The 20,000-nt window shown below is 40.0% G+C and overlaps 3 protein-coding genes across 3 annotated transcripts in view; 2 read left to right on the top strand and 1 right to left on the bottom strand.

Annotated features, from left to right (window-relative positions):
- LOC138053253 (fibulin-1-like) overlaps nt 1–5,550 on the top strand; it is a 5,982-nt gene extending 432 nt beyond the window's left edge. The window contains exons 2-4 of the mRNA XM_068899910.1: nt 519–793; nt 1,865–2,125; nt 5,050–5,550. Of these exons, the coding sequence (XP_068756011.1) occupies nt 519–793; nt 1,865–2,125; nt 5,050–5,550 (1,037 nt within the window). The remainder of the gene's footprint in view (nt 1–518; nt 794–1,864; nt 2,126–5,049) is intronic.
- Nucleotides 5,551–6,150: 600 nt separating this feature from the next.
- LOC138053252 (fibulin-1-like) lies at nt 6,151–12,711 on the top strand. The gene is made up of 5 exons (XM_068899909.1): nt 6,151–6,277; nt 9,180–9,308; nt 11,500–11,625; nt 12,147–12,281; nt 12,530–12,711. Exons 1-5 carry the CDS (start codon nt 6,151–6,153, stop codon nt 12,709–12,711), a joined length of 699 nt encoding a protein of 232 aa, XP_068756010.1.
- Nucleotides 12,712–18,649: 5,938 nt separating this feature from the next.
- The window catches only part of LOC138051576 (monocarboxylate transporter 8-like), a 10,421-nt gene continuing 9,070 nt past the window's right edge, over nt 18,650–20,000 (bottom strand). Inside the window, exon 4 of the mRNA XM_068897807.1 lies at nt 18,650–19,354. Coding sequence (XP_068753908.1) covers nt 19,122–19,354 — 233 coding nt within the window. The 3' untranslated portion in view covers nt 18,650–19,121. The remainder of the gene's footprint in view (nt 19,355–20,000) is intronic.

Genomic DNA, 20,000 nt, shown 5'->3' with positions numbered 1-20,000 from the left:
ATGCTTGCTAAAATCCGTTCTGCACGTGCAGCACGACTATATGTGCTCTTTTAACCAATGGTATTACTGTTTTGTGGCGTTGTCGTAGTCGTAGCCGTCGTCGTTTCTTAAACTTTCTAGTCATCATCGTCGACGTCGACGTTAACATAACATCTTCATCATTATTGTCGTAATCATCGTCGTTTTTATTATCATCATCGTCTTCATCAATCATCATCACATCATCAGCATCGTCACCGTTAGCGCCGTCGTTGTCGTTAGCATCATCATCGTCTTCGTTGTAGTCATCACCTTGATCATCGTCGTTGATATTATCATCATCGTCAACTTCATCGCCATTACCATCAGCGTAAATATATATATATATATATATTTTTTTTTTTTTTTTTTTTTTTTTTGTTGCTGTTGCTCGTCGTCCCTTGTCTCTCTTTCCTACATTCATGATATTCGGTTAATTAATCAATGAAAAACTTCAATATTGTGACTGTCATGAACATGCAATTCTGTTTGTGTTCTAGATGAGAACGAATGCGAAACAGGAATGGCATCTTGTCAATTCCCCGCGGAATGTAAAAATACCGAGAAGTCGTACTACTGTTATTGTCCCAAGGGAACAACGAAAGTCAGTACTAAACCATTAACATGCAATGATGAGAATGAGTGTGAGAAAAACGTTTGCGGAAAGAACTTTAAGTGTAGAAATACGATTGGAAGTTACAAGTGTCAATGCGGAGAGGGATTTCAGAATGACAGCCCCGACAGCTGCACCGATATAGATGAATGTGCTGATCCGGTAACATTCTTAACATTGTCACATATTTCATTCTCGCGTTTCATTTTACAATTCAATGTAAAAGGTAAAGTCTGCTACGAGCCTAGTGGCCCATCAGGCCGGCGCTTATCTCTGGTAACTTTGCACGAAGCCACTAGGAGTATTTCTACTCCCCCCTGGATGGGATGCTAGTCCATCGCAGGGTTGCCCCCGGCATTAAATTTCCTGTTACACATTTAACTGAAGCGCCTGGGTGAAGAGACGCACTGTGAGAGTGCAGAGTCCAGTGCCATTGTCAATTATTTCATTCTTGCATTTCATTTCACAATTGATAATTATTTTTTAATTTTTCGGCGACTTACAGACAGAGAAAAAAACAGACAGAAAAACGGCATTTTTTAAAAATACATATAACAGTAATATTTTACGCCTTTCTACAATATAATCTGACTTTAATTTTTCGCAACGTAGAACAACCCTTCTCATCACTCGCCGACGGTTACACACTAAAGTAAAAGTACAACAGAATAAGCTATTTAAACTTAAATTTGAAACGAAATTTGTCAGTGTGTCAGTGTGCATACATTAATATGCACATGGTGTCAGTATGCATACATTAAAATTCAAATTAGCAACCGTCAATTTTTTTTTTTTTTTTTTTTTTTCACAATAACAACACTGATGACCAGCTCTTGCCCACTTTTCTCTTGTCCCCAGTGGTTGCAATTTCCCAACTCGGTAGATGAAAAAATCGCTGATCAAAATAGATGCGTTCTAGCCAATGAAGTTTTGCTCTCTCTGCAAAGCACAGGCCCGTTCCCGTTTACAAAATTACCATCTACTTGTTTGATCATGCTGATTGTCAAGATAACTAAAAGAAAAGTTACTGTGAAATTTCTCGACATAAAACGTGTCCGTTTTCAAGAAAGACTGAGAATTTTGATAACCGAGGAAGGCTCCTTGAGGCTTTGTCGACTCCTCCAAGACCCCTCGGGAGACATCGATGTGCCACTGAACCACGTAACGTTTAGTTGTGGTCAACAAAGCATTTTTTTTAGTGACGTTTAACAATTTTTGCTTTCAACATTCCAGAAAAACTGCAAAAATTACCCAAACACGAGTTGCCAAAATAAACCTGGATCGTTTATATGCTATTGCAAGCAAGGATATCTTGATGCTCAACATTCGTATAAGGATTGCAAGGATGTGGATGAATGCAGTATAAAGACTCATCACTGTAGTTCATATGCAGATTGCGAAAACTCAGTAGGCTCTTACACCTGTACATGCAAAAAAGGTTTTAGTGGTAATGGCCGAGACTGCCAAGAAATACTGGAGTGCAGTGATCCATCGGTAGGTTTTAGTCACATTCAGCAACTTCTTAAGACTTAGATCATCGCAGCTATCGAAGTTACGAAAGCAGTAGCGAAAGAGAAGCCGGAAATGGAACTCGTGATTTCTGTGATACTTGTGCAGTGCTCTTATAGCTTTCAACTTAACTGGCTCGTTCTTTCGTTACTACTTAAGAAACGCTTATACTTGGAATGATATAAGATTATTTTTTTTCTTTCCACGGTTCAAATAAATGTTTTCCATATGATTAATTTGAATTCTCTTTGACTTCAGTAACTGTCTTATGTTGAAGTACGCCTTATAGAGGGAAGATAGAAGTAATCGTCCCATTTAAATAGGCAATTTAACCCTTTCACCCATGAACCGGCCTTACTTAGTATTTTACTCTGTCTAACGCCAGAGGATTTTACTCGTCAGAGGGGAACCACTTGGGAGTCAATTGACAATTGCTTCAATTGCCATAAGCTGAAGACCGCGAATCCAAAAAAAAATTGGCTTTTCACTTTCCCAAGTCCAAGACAAAAATAATTACCTGAAGTTATTACATACAGACGTAAGGCAATGTCCGCAAAGGATCCCTCAGAGAAAGCCTCTTTGTTTAATGAGTTTTGTAGCACTGTTTTTCCTTCAAAAACCTCCGACTCTGTGGGACTGCATAGTGACGTAGTATATCCTGAACAGCTGATGGAAATTTCAGCATCTCACAATGAAGTTAAGGATATTCTCAGTAAGCTGGATGTCAACAAGGCTACTGGAGTGGATGGTATTCCAGCAAGGATTCTTAGGGAGTGTGCAGAGGGGTTATCTTATCCATTAAATTTATTACATGTATTTAACCTGTCTTTTGGATCTAGCAGAGTTCCCTCTTTGTGCGAAAAAGACCAATATCACTCCAGTGTTTAAATCTGATGCAAAGGATGTGGTTGAGAATTATGGATCCGTCTCTCTGTTATCCATCCCAAATAAATGTCAAGAGAAGATTGTACATAATGCCACATAAACTATTCTCATGTGTCATGTGCCTCCCTATCTATCACACTGGCAACATGGATTTGTGAGAGGTCGTTCATGTGTAACCCAGCTTGTTTTATCACATCATCACTGGTTTAAGGCCTTGGATGATGGATTACAGGTAGATTATGTGTTCTCAGATTTTGCTAAGGCTTTCGAAAGAGTTTCGTATGACACACTTTTGCAGAAACTGTGTAATTTCGACATCTCTGGAACTCTGTTGAATTGGTGTAAAGATTACTTAACCAATGAAGATCAGAGGGTGGTCATATATGGAAAAAGCTCAACCTGGTCTGCATTGTATTCCATTTGGAGTACCTCAGAGTTTATTGCTTGGGCCACTTTTCTTTTTTTTCTTTGTGATATACCCCGTAGAAGTCCTGATTTTTTCAGGCTTCTTTACGCAATTGCAAAAATTGCGTTCATAACTGCGAGAATCAGGGCTTTATTTGATTTCATATCCGCAGTTCATATATGATCCACTTCATATATCATTTCATCATTGAATCATTCCTCACGGGACCATTAGAACCCACAAATAACCAGCTCCCAACGTCAGTGGCTTCATAGCTCAGTTGGTTAGAGCGTCGCACCGGTATCGCGAGGTCACGGGTTCAAATCCCGTTGAAGTCCCGAAATTTTCAGGCTTCTTTACGCAATTGCAAAAATTTCGTTCATAACTGTGAGGATCACAGCTTCACTTGAAGGAAATGTAAGGATGTGAAGGATATCACTACCCTGAGAACATTGTTCTGCTGAGTGTGCATTGGTAAGATCCCAACTTGAGTATTGTACTGTCGTATGGTCACCTCAAACTGCTAGGAATATCAACAAGTTAGAAAAATTCGGAGGAGAGCCACTAAGTTTATTCTGAGGACAGATGAGGACTAGGCTACGCGCAGAAAACAATTGAAATTGATGTCTTTGGAGGACAGACGCTTTTTGCTGGATGTTTTATTCCTGTATAAAGTTCTTAACGGGGATATAAGTATAGACATATCCACATATATTCAATTTTATATTGATTCTGATAGGTACCACCTTAGGGGAAGGGATGAACTTCCACTGATTCAAGAAGAACTTTGCCAGAACTACTACTTTTTAAAAGCAGTTTCTTTAATAGAATCGTGGACATGTGGCATGTATAACCACAGACAGATTTTTTTTTAGATGGTCTGCCTTTGCATGATGATGTTGTTTATAGTTAGTGAACTATAATAAATAAAACACATGTCATTAAACCCAACAAATTAGCTCCTACTGCCAAGCGGATGACGTCATAACGCTGCTACAGTAGAGCGTTGCACCGGCGTCGCCGCACAGAGGCGATAGTCACTACTGTCTTTCGGCTACAAGGCTTCCCTTTTCGCTGCCGTGGTCGTGTCATCAGCCGAATTTTTTTTTTTAACGTGGTGTATTACAATTGAATAGTAACTTCTTACTAACCGAGCGCGACGGCCGTACCGCGGAATATTGGCCCGAGGTCGTGGCAGTACGGACCGAGCGCAGCGAAGTCCGTACAAAAACGACCGAGGGCCAATATTCCCCAGTACGGCTCGAGCTAGTTTATGGCTTTTTAATTACCTTTTGCTTTGTTTTTTGCAAGCCCGTAATCGGCCCGTTGGCATTACGGGAGAATAATGCCCTACAATCCAGTCACAATTAATCGGAGCACGCGTTATATCGGCAACAAACACAAGCCATATAATAAATTGACTTATTTCTCCCACTCCGGGTATTTCCCGGATCCTTTTACCAGCTATCTCGTTTTTTTTATGTATTGTACTTCTAATTTAAAACATAAAATCCTGTAAGAAAATTATTCTGGTTAAAAAATTGCCTTTTATTAAAGCCCGGCATCTTTATCCGATGCACGTGTCAAGATTGTTCCTCTTGTAATTGGATTGTTGCAGATCCGAAATAAGTGCCATTCATTACTCGGTCAGTGCGTGGACTTTATTGGTGGCTACAAATGCGAGTGCAAGGAGGGTTATGTAGGAGATGGGATAAAAAACTGTACGCTTGCCGATGAATGTGAGCTTGGTATTCACAAATGCCACAAATGGGCCACTTGCATAAACACTGAGAAAAGCTACGATTGCGGCTGCAACAATGGCTTTGTAGGGGATGGATTTTCCTGTGAGGACGTAGACGAATGCACCAACAACCAGAACGATTGCGGTTTTAAAAAAGATGGCATCGAGTGCATTAACACAAATGGATCGTTTAAATGTGTTTGCCGAAAAGGTTTCACAGGGGATGGCAATACCTGTGCAAATATTGACGAGTGCAAGGCCGGAGCGCACAACTGTGCCAAACATGCCATCTGTACTGATAACCGTGGAAGTTTTTCCTGCTCATGCAAACCTGGCTTCTTTGGAAAACCGAACAAAAAATGCACTGGTGAGTATTGACGCCGCGAACAGACGCTTTGTTGCTATTATAAGCAATGTCCGCGTTCGCTTTGCTCTTGAATGGAGAGGGTTGAACTCAAATAGCGCCAAGTAATGTCAATGATGAGCTGGGTCGCAGGCTATCAGTATCATTGCTAGCTTCTCCATTCAAACGCAAGAGCTTTATTTATTTGTAGATCTTCGACTTAAGATAAAAAATTCGCTGGAAGAAAAATCCTTGTTTAGGTTCCCTTAAAGATTGCCTTTGCGGACTCCAGATTTGTGAGATAGCTGATTATGTTTTGCAATTTATATATTCAGTGATAATATCATATTTTAAGAGCTTTTGATTGGAAAATGACGACCGAAGGCTAATACGGCCACTCAATATTTGAAAACAAAAAAGACTCCCGCAATTACTTAGAAAGCAGTGACGCCATTCTTCTCTCCAAGCTCACAGCAATCAGTCATTCCTCAGTTCAATTCCAATATAATATAATTCAACCCCCCCCCCCCCCTCCTGACCACAACGCTACGCCACGCCTTGCTTCCTCCGTCACCTAATGGGTTCCTTTATGTACTGTATATATTCTTTGTGTTTTTATAGCTAAGACTAAATGCATGAAAGAAAAGCCAGATTGTGATTACTCAAGGGCAAAATGTAGCACAACAAAGAATGCCGACGGAAAAGAGTCGTACGCTTGCCTCTGCATAGCTGGTTATACCGGTAATTCCACCAACTGCATTGGTAAGGAACCTTTTAACTTTCAGAAAGTAAATTATATATATAAATATGTATATATAGTCAGTTAATTAAATCCCTTGAGCCAACAACGCATCACCCCCAGGAGGATCGCAAATGGATTCACAGTCCAAGTTGAGGAGAAATTGAGAGAACGTTATGGGAAACTCAATACTGGACAACTTCTGGGGAAAACTGTAATTGCCCTGAGCGGGATTTGAACCCAGGTCCCCCTGATCACTAGTCGGGGGTGATGACCACTACGCAAATATATATACTGAAAATACACACATCTTGCTCCATTTTGAAATAATTGGTAGGCGCCGAATTTTTCGCGGGTTGCTTTTAATAATATAACGATAATATTATAAGAGACATCGAGCACCGGTGGCTAAGTTGGTTGAGCGTCGTGTTGTCATGCGGGAGGTCGTGAGTTCGACTCCGGCAGGACCAACACTCAGGGTCTTAAAATAAGTGAGGAGAATGTGCTGCATTTGTAATTACATCTGCAAATGGTTAGAATTTCAAGTCTTCTCGGATATGGACTGTAAACCGGAGGTCCCGTCTCATAACCCTTGTTACTGGGTTGCTAGTATGGCAATCCCAGTCGGAAAGTGGGTGGGATTTGTTTGTCGGTAAAAGTCTTGCCTGTCACTCCCCTGGTAAGTGGTGTCTTTGTGCATAGAGCATTCTGTGCGTTTTTTCTTAGGATCGAGAGGGTAGTGGGAAATGTGTATATTTCTCTGGTGGACACAGGGGAATCAATAGCTTTGCCTGCAATGGCGTCGAAAGTCATGTAGCGCGAATGGCGTTTTAGTGGATCCTTAAACAAAATATACCCTTATGGAGCTCAATAATGGAAAGTCAGTTGGATAAACTAGGCAGGCGGTGAAAAACCAACACCTGAAATCTCAAAAGCGACGAGTAATGGACTTCGACAACAATCTATCGCCCGTCTAGCCGAAATCAAAGTGAGCTGTATTTCTAAAACAATATTTAACCAAGTGTGCTGTTATGTAGAACACTGAAACCAAATGGAAAATTCTCCGGTAACTTATGGGTTCAACAAAGACAGAGAACGAATCGAACACCTTAAGTGGATCTGTGATCAACTCTGCACAGTCTTTACGTAAAAAAAAAATGGAAATGTGACAGCCAAGAATTATTTGAAAGAAAGCTTGTCGTGTATTTTGTGCTTCATTATTCAAGGAAAAGGTTCTTCGTGTAAACGTTTTGATCCTGAAATTTAGTTTGTTGCAATATTGCGCATATTGAGGTTCTTCTCTTCACGCTCGTAATGAAATAGAGGGGGTTTTTGCCTCTAATAGCAAATATGTTGTTTGTTTCAAAAAATTGTTCGCTGGAAAAGGTGGCCTTTATGAATTCATCATGTTTTATGATATGCGAGCTTAACTGGGTAGTTTTTATGGCGATAGTAAAGCATTTTCTTGTCAAAATGAGGTTAGCGTCTTTCTGGTGTGTTAACTTATTAAAAAATCGTGAGTTTGTATTTGCCGTCTGCAGCGTAATCTTGATTTCCACTCTCAAAATTATAAAGCAAAGTAAAGCAACCATATTTAACGTCGATAACTCGTAACAGTAATTCAACTGACAAGCCTGAGGTCGACGCTGCGCTGATTTTACTCCCCCCTCTCCATCAGTGCTCCGTTTGACGGGTATTTAAAGCTACTTAAGCTACACAGAACGGAAAGAAGTGGAAACAAGGATGTTAGATCCGGGAATCGAACTCAGAACCTCTTGCACCAAGGCCACGCACTAACCGACTATGCCATCCTCGCTCCTTCATTACCTCCGGAACCTACTTTTTGCGTAGAATAAGCTTTTGGAATGATGTTATTGTTTTGCATAAAGCAAGCTAACAAAATCTGTACCTTGCTAAGTTCGCATTTGTTAGCGTTAATAGTATTTCGGTCCGATGCTCCTGTTTTATGAGGGTATATTGTTTTGGTCTCCTATTCATTTACTAAGCCCGCCGGACAGGGGGATTAACTTCAGTGAACTATGGTATTACAAAGCTGTCAGATGTTCAGAGGGCACGCTTAAACTTGTGGTGAAAAGAAATTGTGAGGGAACTTGAAAATTATCAACATGTCAGCCCAGAAGCCAATGTTTCTCGCTTCTCTTTTATTTATTCTTCTTCAGAGACTGTAATTCTGTAGCTCAATACCACAAAATTCAGTGCATTCTGATTTTCTGTAAAACGTACCACAGGCAACCCAGTGTATGCTTCACGGAAGCATCTCGTTGGAAATTAAATAGTATGGGACGTTAAAGAACCCACTCACTATTCGATAAGAGTAGGGGACGTAGCCCCCGGTGTTGTGGTCTGACCTTATCTGGACGGGGCATCTTTCACTTCCCAAAATAAATTGTAAACTGTGTAATAAGCAGTCTGGCTAATATCCCCTAAAAAACATTATACATTAGTCCTGAAGAGCCCCGAGGGGAGAGACTAATCAATAGCTTCACTCACTCACTCACTCACTCACTCACTCACTCTCTCACTCACTCACTCAGAGATTTATTACTACACTACAAAGTATGTTTTGCGTTTATTTCGTATCCGAAAAAAGTGAATTTCAAAAACGCTTCTTTGGGCTTTCAAATTTCACGGGGGCCGCCATCTTGAATATTTGTGACGTGTCGTGGTTGCCCTTTGTTCTGAGACACGTCACAATTATTCAAGATGGTGGCCCCCTGGAAATTTGAAAGCCAAAACAAGCGTTTTAAAACACATTTTTTCGGATACAAACGCTTTCAGTGGAAAAAGTTGGAACACTTTTAATTGTAAACATTATGTTCTGTGATTTAAAGCTATTTTGTTGTTTTAGTAGAGGTTCCCTTTAAAGGAAAAGCTGTTAAATGAAGGACTTTTTTCACGTTTTAGATTTTGATGAATGTTCGACAGACAGTAGCAATAACTGCTCCAAAGATGCCGAATGTATCAACAATCCTGGTTCGTATGAATGTGGTTGCAAAGATGGTTTCAGTGGAGACGGATTTACATGTAAAGGTGGTATGGCTGCCACGAAGCAGTTCTATAATAAGCGTTATATGTTGCCAGCCAGCTCTCTATGCTCCAACACCTTTTTCTTTGGATGTTCACGAGTGCTTTATTCTGTGTTCATGAATGTCGTTACATGCGAACGAGGTTTACTTGATTCCATCAGCTGATTAGATTTCTTGTTTGTTAAGTGCATATAAATTTACGTCCTTAAAATATTAATTAGAATGGTCTTCATTCGTCGGGGTTACACAATCATCGTAAGTTTTGCAAGCGTTAATGATCATGAACTGCAGTTCCATTAAATAGGCCTTTTGCAACAATTTGTCTCGTGACCTTTTTGTCATAAACACGATGATTCTGCTGGTTTCGTGAAATTATATGGCCAGAAAAAAAAAGAACAGCTCAAAATATGCTACCATGCCGATTTTCATAAGTATATCGTTTAAACTGATGATGTTACAGTTGAAAGAATTTATAAGGATTTGTGTGGGAAAAGGATGCTGTGCCACTCAGTCACGCGTCAATGATTTTCATACAAATCCTTGTATGTCTAAAGATTTCCACCCTCGCAAATTAATTCTCGCTTACTTGACTCATGGTAAAATTATGAATCTGGGCTCTTTGTGGAGTGTAATTATCAAAAATTACACTGGACTGGAGTGCAAGAGCTTTTCGTTGGAAAAGAAACGTGTGGAATTTTCAAGTGTTTAAAGTGGTACTACGACTGAAAAAAAAACAATTCTCTTTTTTCTTTGGATTTCAAAACTATGTTAACTAAACACTAACTTACGCACGTTTTAAGCTCTGATTTTGAAAAGACACCTGTTTATTTTAACTGGAATTTTCTTATTTATTGGTCCGCCATTACTAATTTTAAAATCTTGAGAGAGCTGGGTCAAGGAGAAAATGACGTCAAAGACTCACTAGTTTAAGAATGCAATTCGTGTGTACGCTACTGAATTAATATGCAGCTCGGGAGTTTCGGGCTTTCAGACTTTTAAACCTATGTTTTGCATATATAATAAATTGCGTTTACACGCTGAAATTTTAAGCGAGTGAGTAAATGACGTTATTTTCTCTAGATCCAACCCTCTGAGGTCCAATCGGTCAGTTTTGAACGTGAGCAATGGCGGACCGTCCAATACTTACACTCAAAATAAACAGCCTTTGGATAAAACTCAAAGCTCAAAATTTTGCAAGTAAGGTGTTAAGCGAACACGCTTTCAAAATCTGAAGGAAAAAAGGAAATGATTTTTTGATCATAGTACCACTTTAAACGCTTATAAAATCTCTATCTTAAGTAGTATTTCCCTGAAAATTTTTATTCTGGTCGCGCCAAAAATGATTTTTCCATTTCTGGAATTTATAAAGTCCGAGCTTCAAGTTCACCAGTTATCAGTCATGTGACCAGTTTGTTGTAAATGGCCTACTGAGCTGCTTTACGATTTCATTCTGAACAAGAGAGGATTCCCTCTTGTTCTGGATGATTTTCCTTTTACGACCAAACTTTGTTTAAACACTTTATCAGTTATATTAAGTTCAGTCAAAAAGGCACCCCAAAAAAATTTTTTGTAAAAACCAGCAAAAGGAGAATTGAGAGATCCGGGTCCAATTATTCAGACGCATTCAATTATCAATTTTCCTTTGTTACTGCATTTTTCGTAATTCTGCAGAATTCATCTTCATTTGCCAACGGCCAAACTGCGTTTTGGCTTCCATCGACCAACCGCAGATGACGAAATCAATTGATGCGTGACATAATCCACCAATGAGCATCTTCCCACATTTATACATTCGAACTCGATACCGATTGAAAGCGATGGAATCTGTACGAATCTGAAGAATTTCTAAAAACATATCATAATGGTATTCGAGCTGTGAACTAAACGAAAACTCCAATTTACCGTTTCCGGAGGTGAAGTCGATCTCTCCGGCTATGTTCGGAAATTTGATTGATCGGAAGTCAAAACGCAGTTTGGCGCTTAGCCCTTGAAGGTGAGATTCCTCAGAATTATGAAATATCGCAGTAACATCGTTGGAAGAAGAGACTGAATTAATGTTAAAGGTATCGTCCTTGAATCGTGATCCAGTACCAATATTAGGGTAGATCGATATCATTCAAGACAAGGACGAGCGCAGTTTCTGCAAGATACCTTTTCAGTTCCAATTTGACTCACAGATCTTTCTCATTTTAATTAAGACATAGATGAATGCGCTAAAAAAACAATTTGTCCCGCAAACGCCATCTGCAGTAACTTCAAAGGATCATTCGGCTGCCGATGCAAAAATGGGTTTGATGGAAAAGATCCGTTCAAGAATTGCTCAGGTAAGTGCGGGAGTGCAAAAACACAAAATACTAACAAATTGTGAAACTGCTTCAGTTCACTTAGGTATTTTTTTTCGCGGGAAAGACCACCCAATGTTTTTAATTTCTTTCTTGAAAGCCCGAATCCTTTTGGGCTCTTATCGAGTGAGGCAATCCTTATATAGCTTAAAGCCATAATAAAACTTCTTTTTCAGAAACGAAGAAAAAAATAATCAGTATCTTTTTTATCCCGAGGGGTTCTCTGGGCTTTATTGCCTACGCTTGTCATGTTCAAGAACGCCGTTACATAGGCAGAAATAATAGAGATTTACCCAAAACAAACTCTTACTAATCGAGCAACGTCCCACACCTCATCTTAAGCATAGGGTCTGCGTGCTAGTAGAGTTCTAAACAGCCATAGTTTTAATTGTAGTTTGCCACCCTATCGTTAAGTGATGGTTCGCCGAAACATCCATCAGTGACGGTTAAAGCTTCTTACACACCCTATTACTTATCATTTTATTTGATTGCATTTGTTCAAGACGTGGATGAGTGTCTACTCGGGGCATGTGGATACACTGGACAGACATGTGTAAATTCAGTTGGATCCTTTGAGTGCAAATGTAGTCCAGGTTTCAATCAGGTTGGCTATGGATTTGGTGAAGATATGTGCCAAGGTAACGAGCTCATAATAAAGAACAGTGTAACTTTATTTACTCTCTTGCCTTATCTTCACCTGTGATGAATTTGCCACCCATTCAGTTTATAATATATGCTAGAGTGTCGAGAAAAAGATTGATATGAAAAATACATCTGTGGTCAAGTGTGACCACACTTGACCACAGGTGTGTTTGTGGAACTAGCTTCAAGATTTGCGCAACTGCCTTTAAGACTTTGAATTCCCTCTTAATGTCGTTATTTTCAGATATCAATGAATGCAAAACATTAGAAAAACCCTGCGGCTCTTACAACTATCACAAATGCGTGAACAAGGATGGGGATTACACATGCTATTGTGAATACGGATTTGAGTTTAACAAGGAAAAAAAAACCTGTGAAGGTAATCTAACGTCTAGTGTGATAGTGAGAACAATTGTCGCTAACTAGGAATCCACTGTGCTGGGCTGACGAGTACGCGCAAAAGACACCTCCGCAATGGGTCGAAACTCACTGTGTTGAGCATGCGCGTTGGTTACTTAGCGACTGGATACTCATATGACACTTCATGTTGCGTGGGTTCACTTAAGGACGGTGCCTACTAATTCAAAGGTATTTCTGCGCGGTTTACTGACTATGCGAGAAAAGCAGATCTTAACAAGTGTTATTGAAATCCAAAAAGAAAATTGGGGGTAACCACGCATTTTTGAAAGATAATTAATCAACAATATTTGTGAAAAGCTTTAAAATACAAAGCATTGTATGGCGTTCTTTTCCAAATTCAAGCGTAATTATCTCTGAAAAATGCGTAGTTACTCCAAATTTTCTTTTTGGATACCAAGAACACTTGCTAAGTTCTGCTTTCTCCACATAGTTTTGAACCGCGCAAAAATATCCCTGTATTGATAAGCTCTGCGGATAGGAAAACCGAGTATCTCGAGATGCGCAGAACGTATGCGCAATAACAATAGTAGGCACCATCCTTAACAACAGCGAAATTGCTGTAAGAGAATGCGCGGGACACAGCGGGCTTAAGTCATGGTCAGCAAACATATTATGGAGCATGCGGTTTTAAGAGTACCGTCTAAGTTTGTGGACGGCAGTTGGATTAAAGTGAGTTTCGACCAATAGCAGAGGTGTCTTTTCAGGTACTCGTCAGCCCAGCGAACGCAAAAAAGAAAAGAGGCCTGCTTGCAGGGAAACCTCTCTGATGTCAGTGAGGTGGTCACTTCATAAACCATTATAGCAGCCATTTATCTATAAAGAGTTAAAGAGCAGCAGATACATTAGCCCCAGGGCTGTTCGTTGCCATGTGTTTTCATTGGACTCAAGATCAAAGTTCTGCACTGGATCTACTTGCCAAACCCTGATCAAAATAAAGCAAAAGTTTCCGATAAATTTGTTTGGAAATCAAATGGCATGGCCGCATTTCGGTTCCGTCCAACAGGAATGTTTTCGACCACCTTTTGACTCCTTTGACTTAAATGTTCCTTAAATTTATATCTGCCAAAGTTGTGCCTCTCATTTTCTTTTGCTTACAGCAAGACCGCCTTACTAAGTATCTCAATGGAGTTAACCGTTAGCCGTGAAACGTCAAAAAAAAAAACATATTAATAGCATTAAGCTTGATTATTTTTTTAAGTGGAATAGGGAGTGTTTCGAAATATATAGACACTTTAGAGCACTCGACCACATGTTATTACCTCCTTTGCTGTACTCTCTAAGATTCCTTCCCGCTAGGCTTATCTCAGACAAGACAAAACAAATCTAAATAACCGCCCAGTTGGTGGTCTTAACGAAAATGTAAGTCGCATTGTGATGACCAATGACTTGTTCTTTTCAATAAGTGCACTAATACCCTACTAATTAACACAGAATCCCAAAAAGAAGAAAAATTGTTTCACTTTCAACGAGGGACGTTTCTATGTTTTTCATGTGAGTTAGCCGTATAAAAGCAAACGTTTTAACTATTAGCCGTCAAACCTTTTCCCCCTTTGAGACCCTCCTGACTGGCGCGAGACGTTGGCGAACGTTGGGAAAGGCAGTTCTAATTAGCAGCTAGGAATTCAAGAGTTTCAAATAAATTGTCGTTTTGGTTCAATAAAAGGAGCCCAGATGAGGTTTAAAAAGTTTAAATCTCTCTTTTTAATTATCTAGATAGGGCTTCTGGTACTGTTAATGGTGCATGCAATTATCACTGAGGTGCTTACCATTTTGAAGAAGACGTTTTCGCACATACAATATTAGAGACCTTTATATCGAATGACGAGTACGACTACGAGTACGATTTATCCCTTCTAAGCATGCGCGTAAGGTTTGGAGGCCGACTTTTTTCGAAGTGCTCGTGCTCCAAACGGAAAACTCGTACTCGTCCCGCTGTGCCGCTAGAAGGGGTGGCATTTTCACGCCTGGTTTGACTATAATGGGATTACATTTTCAACAGAGAGTTCCCGACAGAGTTACTAGAATGGGGTAAGAAAATTCTGTTTAGAGGGAATTTAAAATGAAAAGATTCGTGGCAAAAAATATTGTTACAGAAAACCTGCAGCGCTGTTGATTTAATATTTCCTATACTCGCATTACATTCCGTTTTGAAATTACAATTAAAAGGCTTTATGTAATTTTTATGCATAAACAGTAAGGGACTAAGATGGGGTCACTAAAATTACATTCACCCAAAAGTGTCTAAGATGGGGTCTATAATTGCCATAAAATGGACTATAAAAGGGGTGGGGTTCTGAGAGGCCATGGCACATACCCAGCGAAAATTGACGCAAGTATCCCCCGGACTGTTTGTAGATATCGATGAATGCACGTCTGAAGAGTTTCCCTGTGCTGACCAAGCGAACTGCGTTAATAACGAAGGAGACTTTGAGTGTGTCTGCCCTAGAGGATATGAAGGATATGGAAAAGACTATTGCAGTGGTAACTATATAAACTCACTTGTAACTGCTTCGCCTGTTGCCGTGTCTGCTATAATTAAGTACAAGAGTCAAAAACTGTTTATCAACTCAGTGAAGGTATTTGAGCAGACAGCAGCCTTCGCAATTCAAAGAGCACTGCTGCATGTACTAATTTAAAAAGCAGTCAGTGGGCACCTCTAGATCTGCTCCTGAACTGCTAGCCCGAGTAAATCAATCGATCAATCAATCAATCAATGAACCAATTATTCAATCAATCACCTCGTATTTAGCTAAAACAAGCTAATTAGGGACACCGAAAAAGAAGAAATTGAAATGTTTCTTTTGTTTAAAAACCGGTTTATGAGTGCAATCAATTCGTGCTCTTGAAATTATACATTTCTGCATTCCACGAGGCGAGGGTTTTGAACTCATGACTTCCTGCAAATACAAATTACAAAATGTACTAAAGGCAAGGAGTGTTTGAGACTTTCAGAGATGTAATAGTTTCTTTTTTTTTTTTTTTTTTTTTTTATTGCAGCCAATAATTCGCCTTCAATTAAGATGGAAAGAATGTGGGCGGTCCTCGTTACATTGATGACCTCATCATTGATCTCAACCTTGCTCAAGTATAACCTGTGTTAAAGAGCTCGTATTCATGATCAAGTTATCGCTCCGGAACTGTTTCTACGTGCATTTTTTGGATCTATATGGCGCTTTTTGATTTTGTGCATGTTTTTGTTTTTGGATTACTCAATAAAGTTTTGACACTCTGATGTTGTGAGGCACAAGCCGACAAGCATGTGGTCTCAGTCAACCAGCATGCACTCATATTTCGCCGTTAACGCTAATTGAACAGTGGACGAATAAATCCCTTAATAATCTTTCTTAAGCAAAACCACGCATTTTTATTTCATCTGTTTTAAGAAAATAGCATTATCCGCTGGCTACCTAGTGGATAAATCCCCATGGCCTCTAAGATGCTCCCAGCTGAGTGGTCAGTTGGCAGAGAATTGCACCGGCATTGCCGAGGTCATGGGTTCGAATTTCACTCTCGTGACCAGCAGCCATATTGGATTACTGAAACAAAAGAAAGTATTTGCATAAAAATAGAGTTCACCTCCAGGAAGATTAGTTTGGTTACACCATCATGGCCGCCATTTCTTTGTTTTGGAACACCAACAGGGCTGCTGTGATGCCATGTGAAAACACTCTATACTTAAAATGCCCAGATGATTTCGAGTTGGATTTTCGAGTTGGTCAGACCAGGTATAAAATGCAGACCAAAGGGGGGTTACGGTTTGGTGGAAAAGCCGGGGCGCGGGGTGCCGGGGTACGGGGTTCCGGGTACTGTGGAAAACGCGGGGTGACTAAATAAGCTAAATAGTGAAAATAACGTATAAGCATTCCTACCCTAAAGAAACACTTTAATAGGAACGTAATTAACTTAACTGGAACATTTGAACTGAAATATAGCAGTAACTAATTGTGCTAGTAAGTCTGTTCCAGTGGTTAAAAATACAATATATATTGAATAGGAATAGTTTGATGAGAAAATAAGCTAAAATACTTAGAGAAAATACCTAACAGTAACTAAAACAAAAATCGATCGTTTGAAAAACATGGTTGGAATAAGTTCAAAGTTGCAGGGAGAATTTTTATCCTAAAACATCGCTTCAATGGAAACTTAACTGGAACATTTGAACGGGAAACCAGCAATAACGTTTTCCAGCAGCCGTCGCCTTTGCCTTTGCCAGCCCCAGTCCCGCTTGTGCCCTGTAATGCGCGGCAATTCTACGTTCACTCCCTCCAACTGAATATCCCTATTCCCTTCTCCGACCATTGGGCTGTTTTTCAATTGTCTTTTACAGTATTGCTCAGCTCAAACAAGGACATGTTTCGAGAGCGCATTCGAGAGCGCACTGGATTTCCGTGCAGGAGGTCCCGGGTTCTAAAATGGTGACAGGATGGACTTGCTAAGGGCAACTATTCAGAAAGCCGGAAAATGTTTATTTTAACTGTCATGTCCACTGTGTACAACGGAAACAACCTTTTATGTAAGGCTAAGAATGTACGTCTTGGACTGGAGAGCGAACTAAAAATCATTGAGTCGTGGGAACCTGGGGCTGTGGAAGACTGGTCGCTAATTTCCCAATCACAGATCGCGTAATGTCAAACAAATACCGTATTTACTCGGCTAAACACCGCCCTCAATTAAACGCAACAGATGGAAGGAAAAGTAACAATAAAAGCCGCACGCATAACAATAGCCAACAATAAAAGTCATTTCGCGCGGACACCTTTAAAATATTTGCATGTCAATAGCACTGGACGAATTATGAAAATAAAAATAAAATAAAAAACGTTGGCCGACTGAATACAATTTTCATTGGAAACCTACTTACACCCGTGGAAAGCCTTTGTGAGCCTCATAAATTAAAGTCCAAAAATTCAATGCAAAAGGCTCCACGTAATCCAGACGATTAACGGAAAGTGGACTCCACTTGCCTGGACTTGATCTTTATTATATGATATCACAAAAATCTCATCCATTGATTTTTAATACAAAAATCAACTCGACTGCCTGAGATTACGTTAGATAATAACACGTTTGTTTTTGCCTTTGTAGTTATTTCAAGGTGACTGCATCAAAATTGATCAATGAACTTTCTGACGTTTATACTAATGTATGATCTTACCGTGTTTTGGGTAAAATAAGTGTTATAAATGTTATATATGTGAATCACTGCATAGCGTAACTAAATCACGTGATGATGGCGTCCATAAATCTCCAAATATTGAATAAGCATCCTTGAACTTAGATTCCTTTGTTATCTCTCTTTTGAAGTGGAGAAAATACCCTCGCTCTGACTCCGGTTGCGTATAAGGCAGTTTGGTGGTTTTATGGTGGATTCAAATGGGACACTGGATAGGAGCAAGAGAGGATGACGTAAGAAAACGGATCCCCCGTACATGGGCCTCTTCCAGTCAAAATCTAATTTTCAATACGCAGTTATTTTTAGAGAGGCGCTTCATTGGTCGGTTGTAATGACGTAATGACATTTAAAATATGTGCAGCATTGGGAAAGACAACTTAAAATAGCTTTGCAAAACTACACAAAAATATAGAAAAGAAGCTATGACGGAGAATGGGGATCCGTTCTCTTACCTCATCCTCTCTTGATAGGAGACAGCAATCAGGTCTCTCCCTCAATTGAAGGATAATTCTTAATTGTCAATTTCTTCCAAGTGAAGTATTATCGTTCATTTTGGAAAATGAAAGCTCGATAGGGATCATGGGAAATGAACGTATTTCTTTTAAAAGCCAAACCCAAGTGTCTGGACTAGCAGGACTCGAACCTGGGAACGTGTGATTAATAACCCCTTCACTTAACCACTAGACTACCTCATCAACAGTTCCTTCAAAGTGGGTGCTCCGGGTTCAAGTCCTGTCCAGGGGCTAGTTTTACTTTTTTTCTTTTTATTTGCTACCACAAGTCCTGGGACAGAGTGATCAAAATGGAGGATAATACTTCATTTTATGAAGAGATCGTGTTGGAGACAGAAAGGTTTTTTCTTTTTCAGTCCCCTCGCCCCTCCCCACCACCCCTACCTTCCAAAACTCCTCCTCCGGTCTAGCTTCAGCGCGACACTAACATGAAAAATTCTCGTTATCACGGACAGCCCCAAAAGATACCAAGCCGCCTGCGTCACAAGCTTCGACCGAGTGGATAAAGCAATGACTTAAATAGAGGGTGTAGGTTTTTCACAGAAACGATTGTAATTTCTCTTTTTTAACCGAGCTGGTCACGCTCCCAGGTCCAACCAAGGTCTCTTCCTTCGTTTCGACGACCAAGGAGCCAATAACTGGGAAACCGAGTTCAATGTTGCTTAATACGTGGCCCAAGAAATGTTAGGTTGTTTATTCTTTTGAATTTTCCAGTTCTCTTTTGAAAGAGGTTAGTTGGCTTTTTCTTCAACCATGCAAATGACAGAGTTTCTCCAATCCTGAACGCCATCGATCTCTGCTGTGTTCACATTGTAATCTGCGTCCAAGTAGAGATCACGCCTTCGGTCTCGGACCTCATCTTTGAGACACAACAACATGAAGGGGAAGCAAGCCCCTACCAGCACCACAGCGCCAGACATATAAAACGCAGGTATGTATGAATGAAAATAGTCGGCAATGAGGCCTAATCAAAAAAGTAAAGAATAATATTTCAATAATTACTGCTTCTACTCGAGACGATGTTTCAATCAAAGCGGCCAGTTTTTATTCTTGTATGCCCAATTTGTTGAAATGGGATCCATGTTATCCAGCGTATAATTCAATAGGCCATTTCCGAGTTCATGTCTGCCTCCTCTTGAAAGCGAGTTTAAGTGCGAAGTTTCGTGATCTTAATTAGTTCTACTTTAAAGTCGTACTATGATCAAAAAACGAAATCTTATATTTTTATGTTTTTCCTTTGGATTTCAAAAGTATCTTAACTAAACACCAAGTGACCCAAGTCTTAAGTCCACCGCGCACCGGTGGCTCAGTTGGTTGAGCATCGGGCTGTCATGCGGGAGGTCGCGGGTTCAAACCCCGGCCGGTCAACACTCAGGATCTTAAAATAACTGAGGAGAAAGTGCTGCCTTTGAAATTCATCTGCAAATGGTTAGACTTTCCAGTCTTCTCGGATAAGGACTATAAACCGTAGGCCCCGTCTCACAAATACCTTCTATGTTCATAAGTTTCCTGTGGGACGTTAAAGAACCCACACACTATTCGATAAGAGTAGGGGATGTATTCCCCGGTGTTGTGGCTGTCCTGTTCTCACCAGCAGAAGTGGCCGGCTT

This window comes from Montipora capricornis, chromosome 6, assembly GCF_036669925.1.
Source record: "Montipora capricornis isolate CH-2021 chromosome 6, ASM3666992v2, whole genome shotgun sequence".
Taxonomy (NCBI): domain Eukaryota; kingdom Metazoa; phylum Cnidaria; class Anthozoa; order Scleractinia; family Acroporidae; genus Montipora; species Montipora capricornis.
The sequence above is the reverse complement of the archived record's forward strand: the minus strand, read 5'-3'. Positions and strand labels throughout refer to the sequence as shown.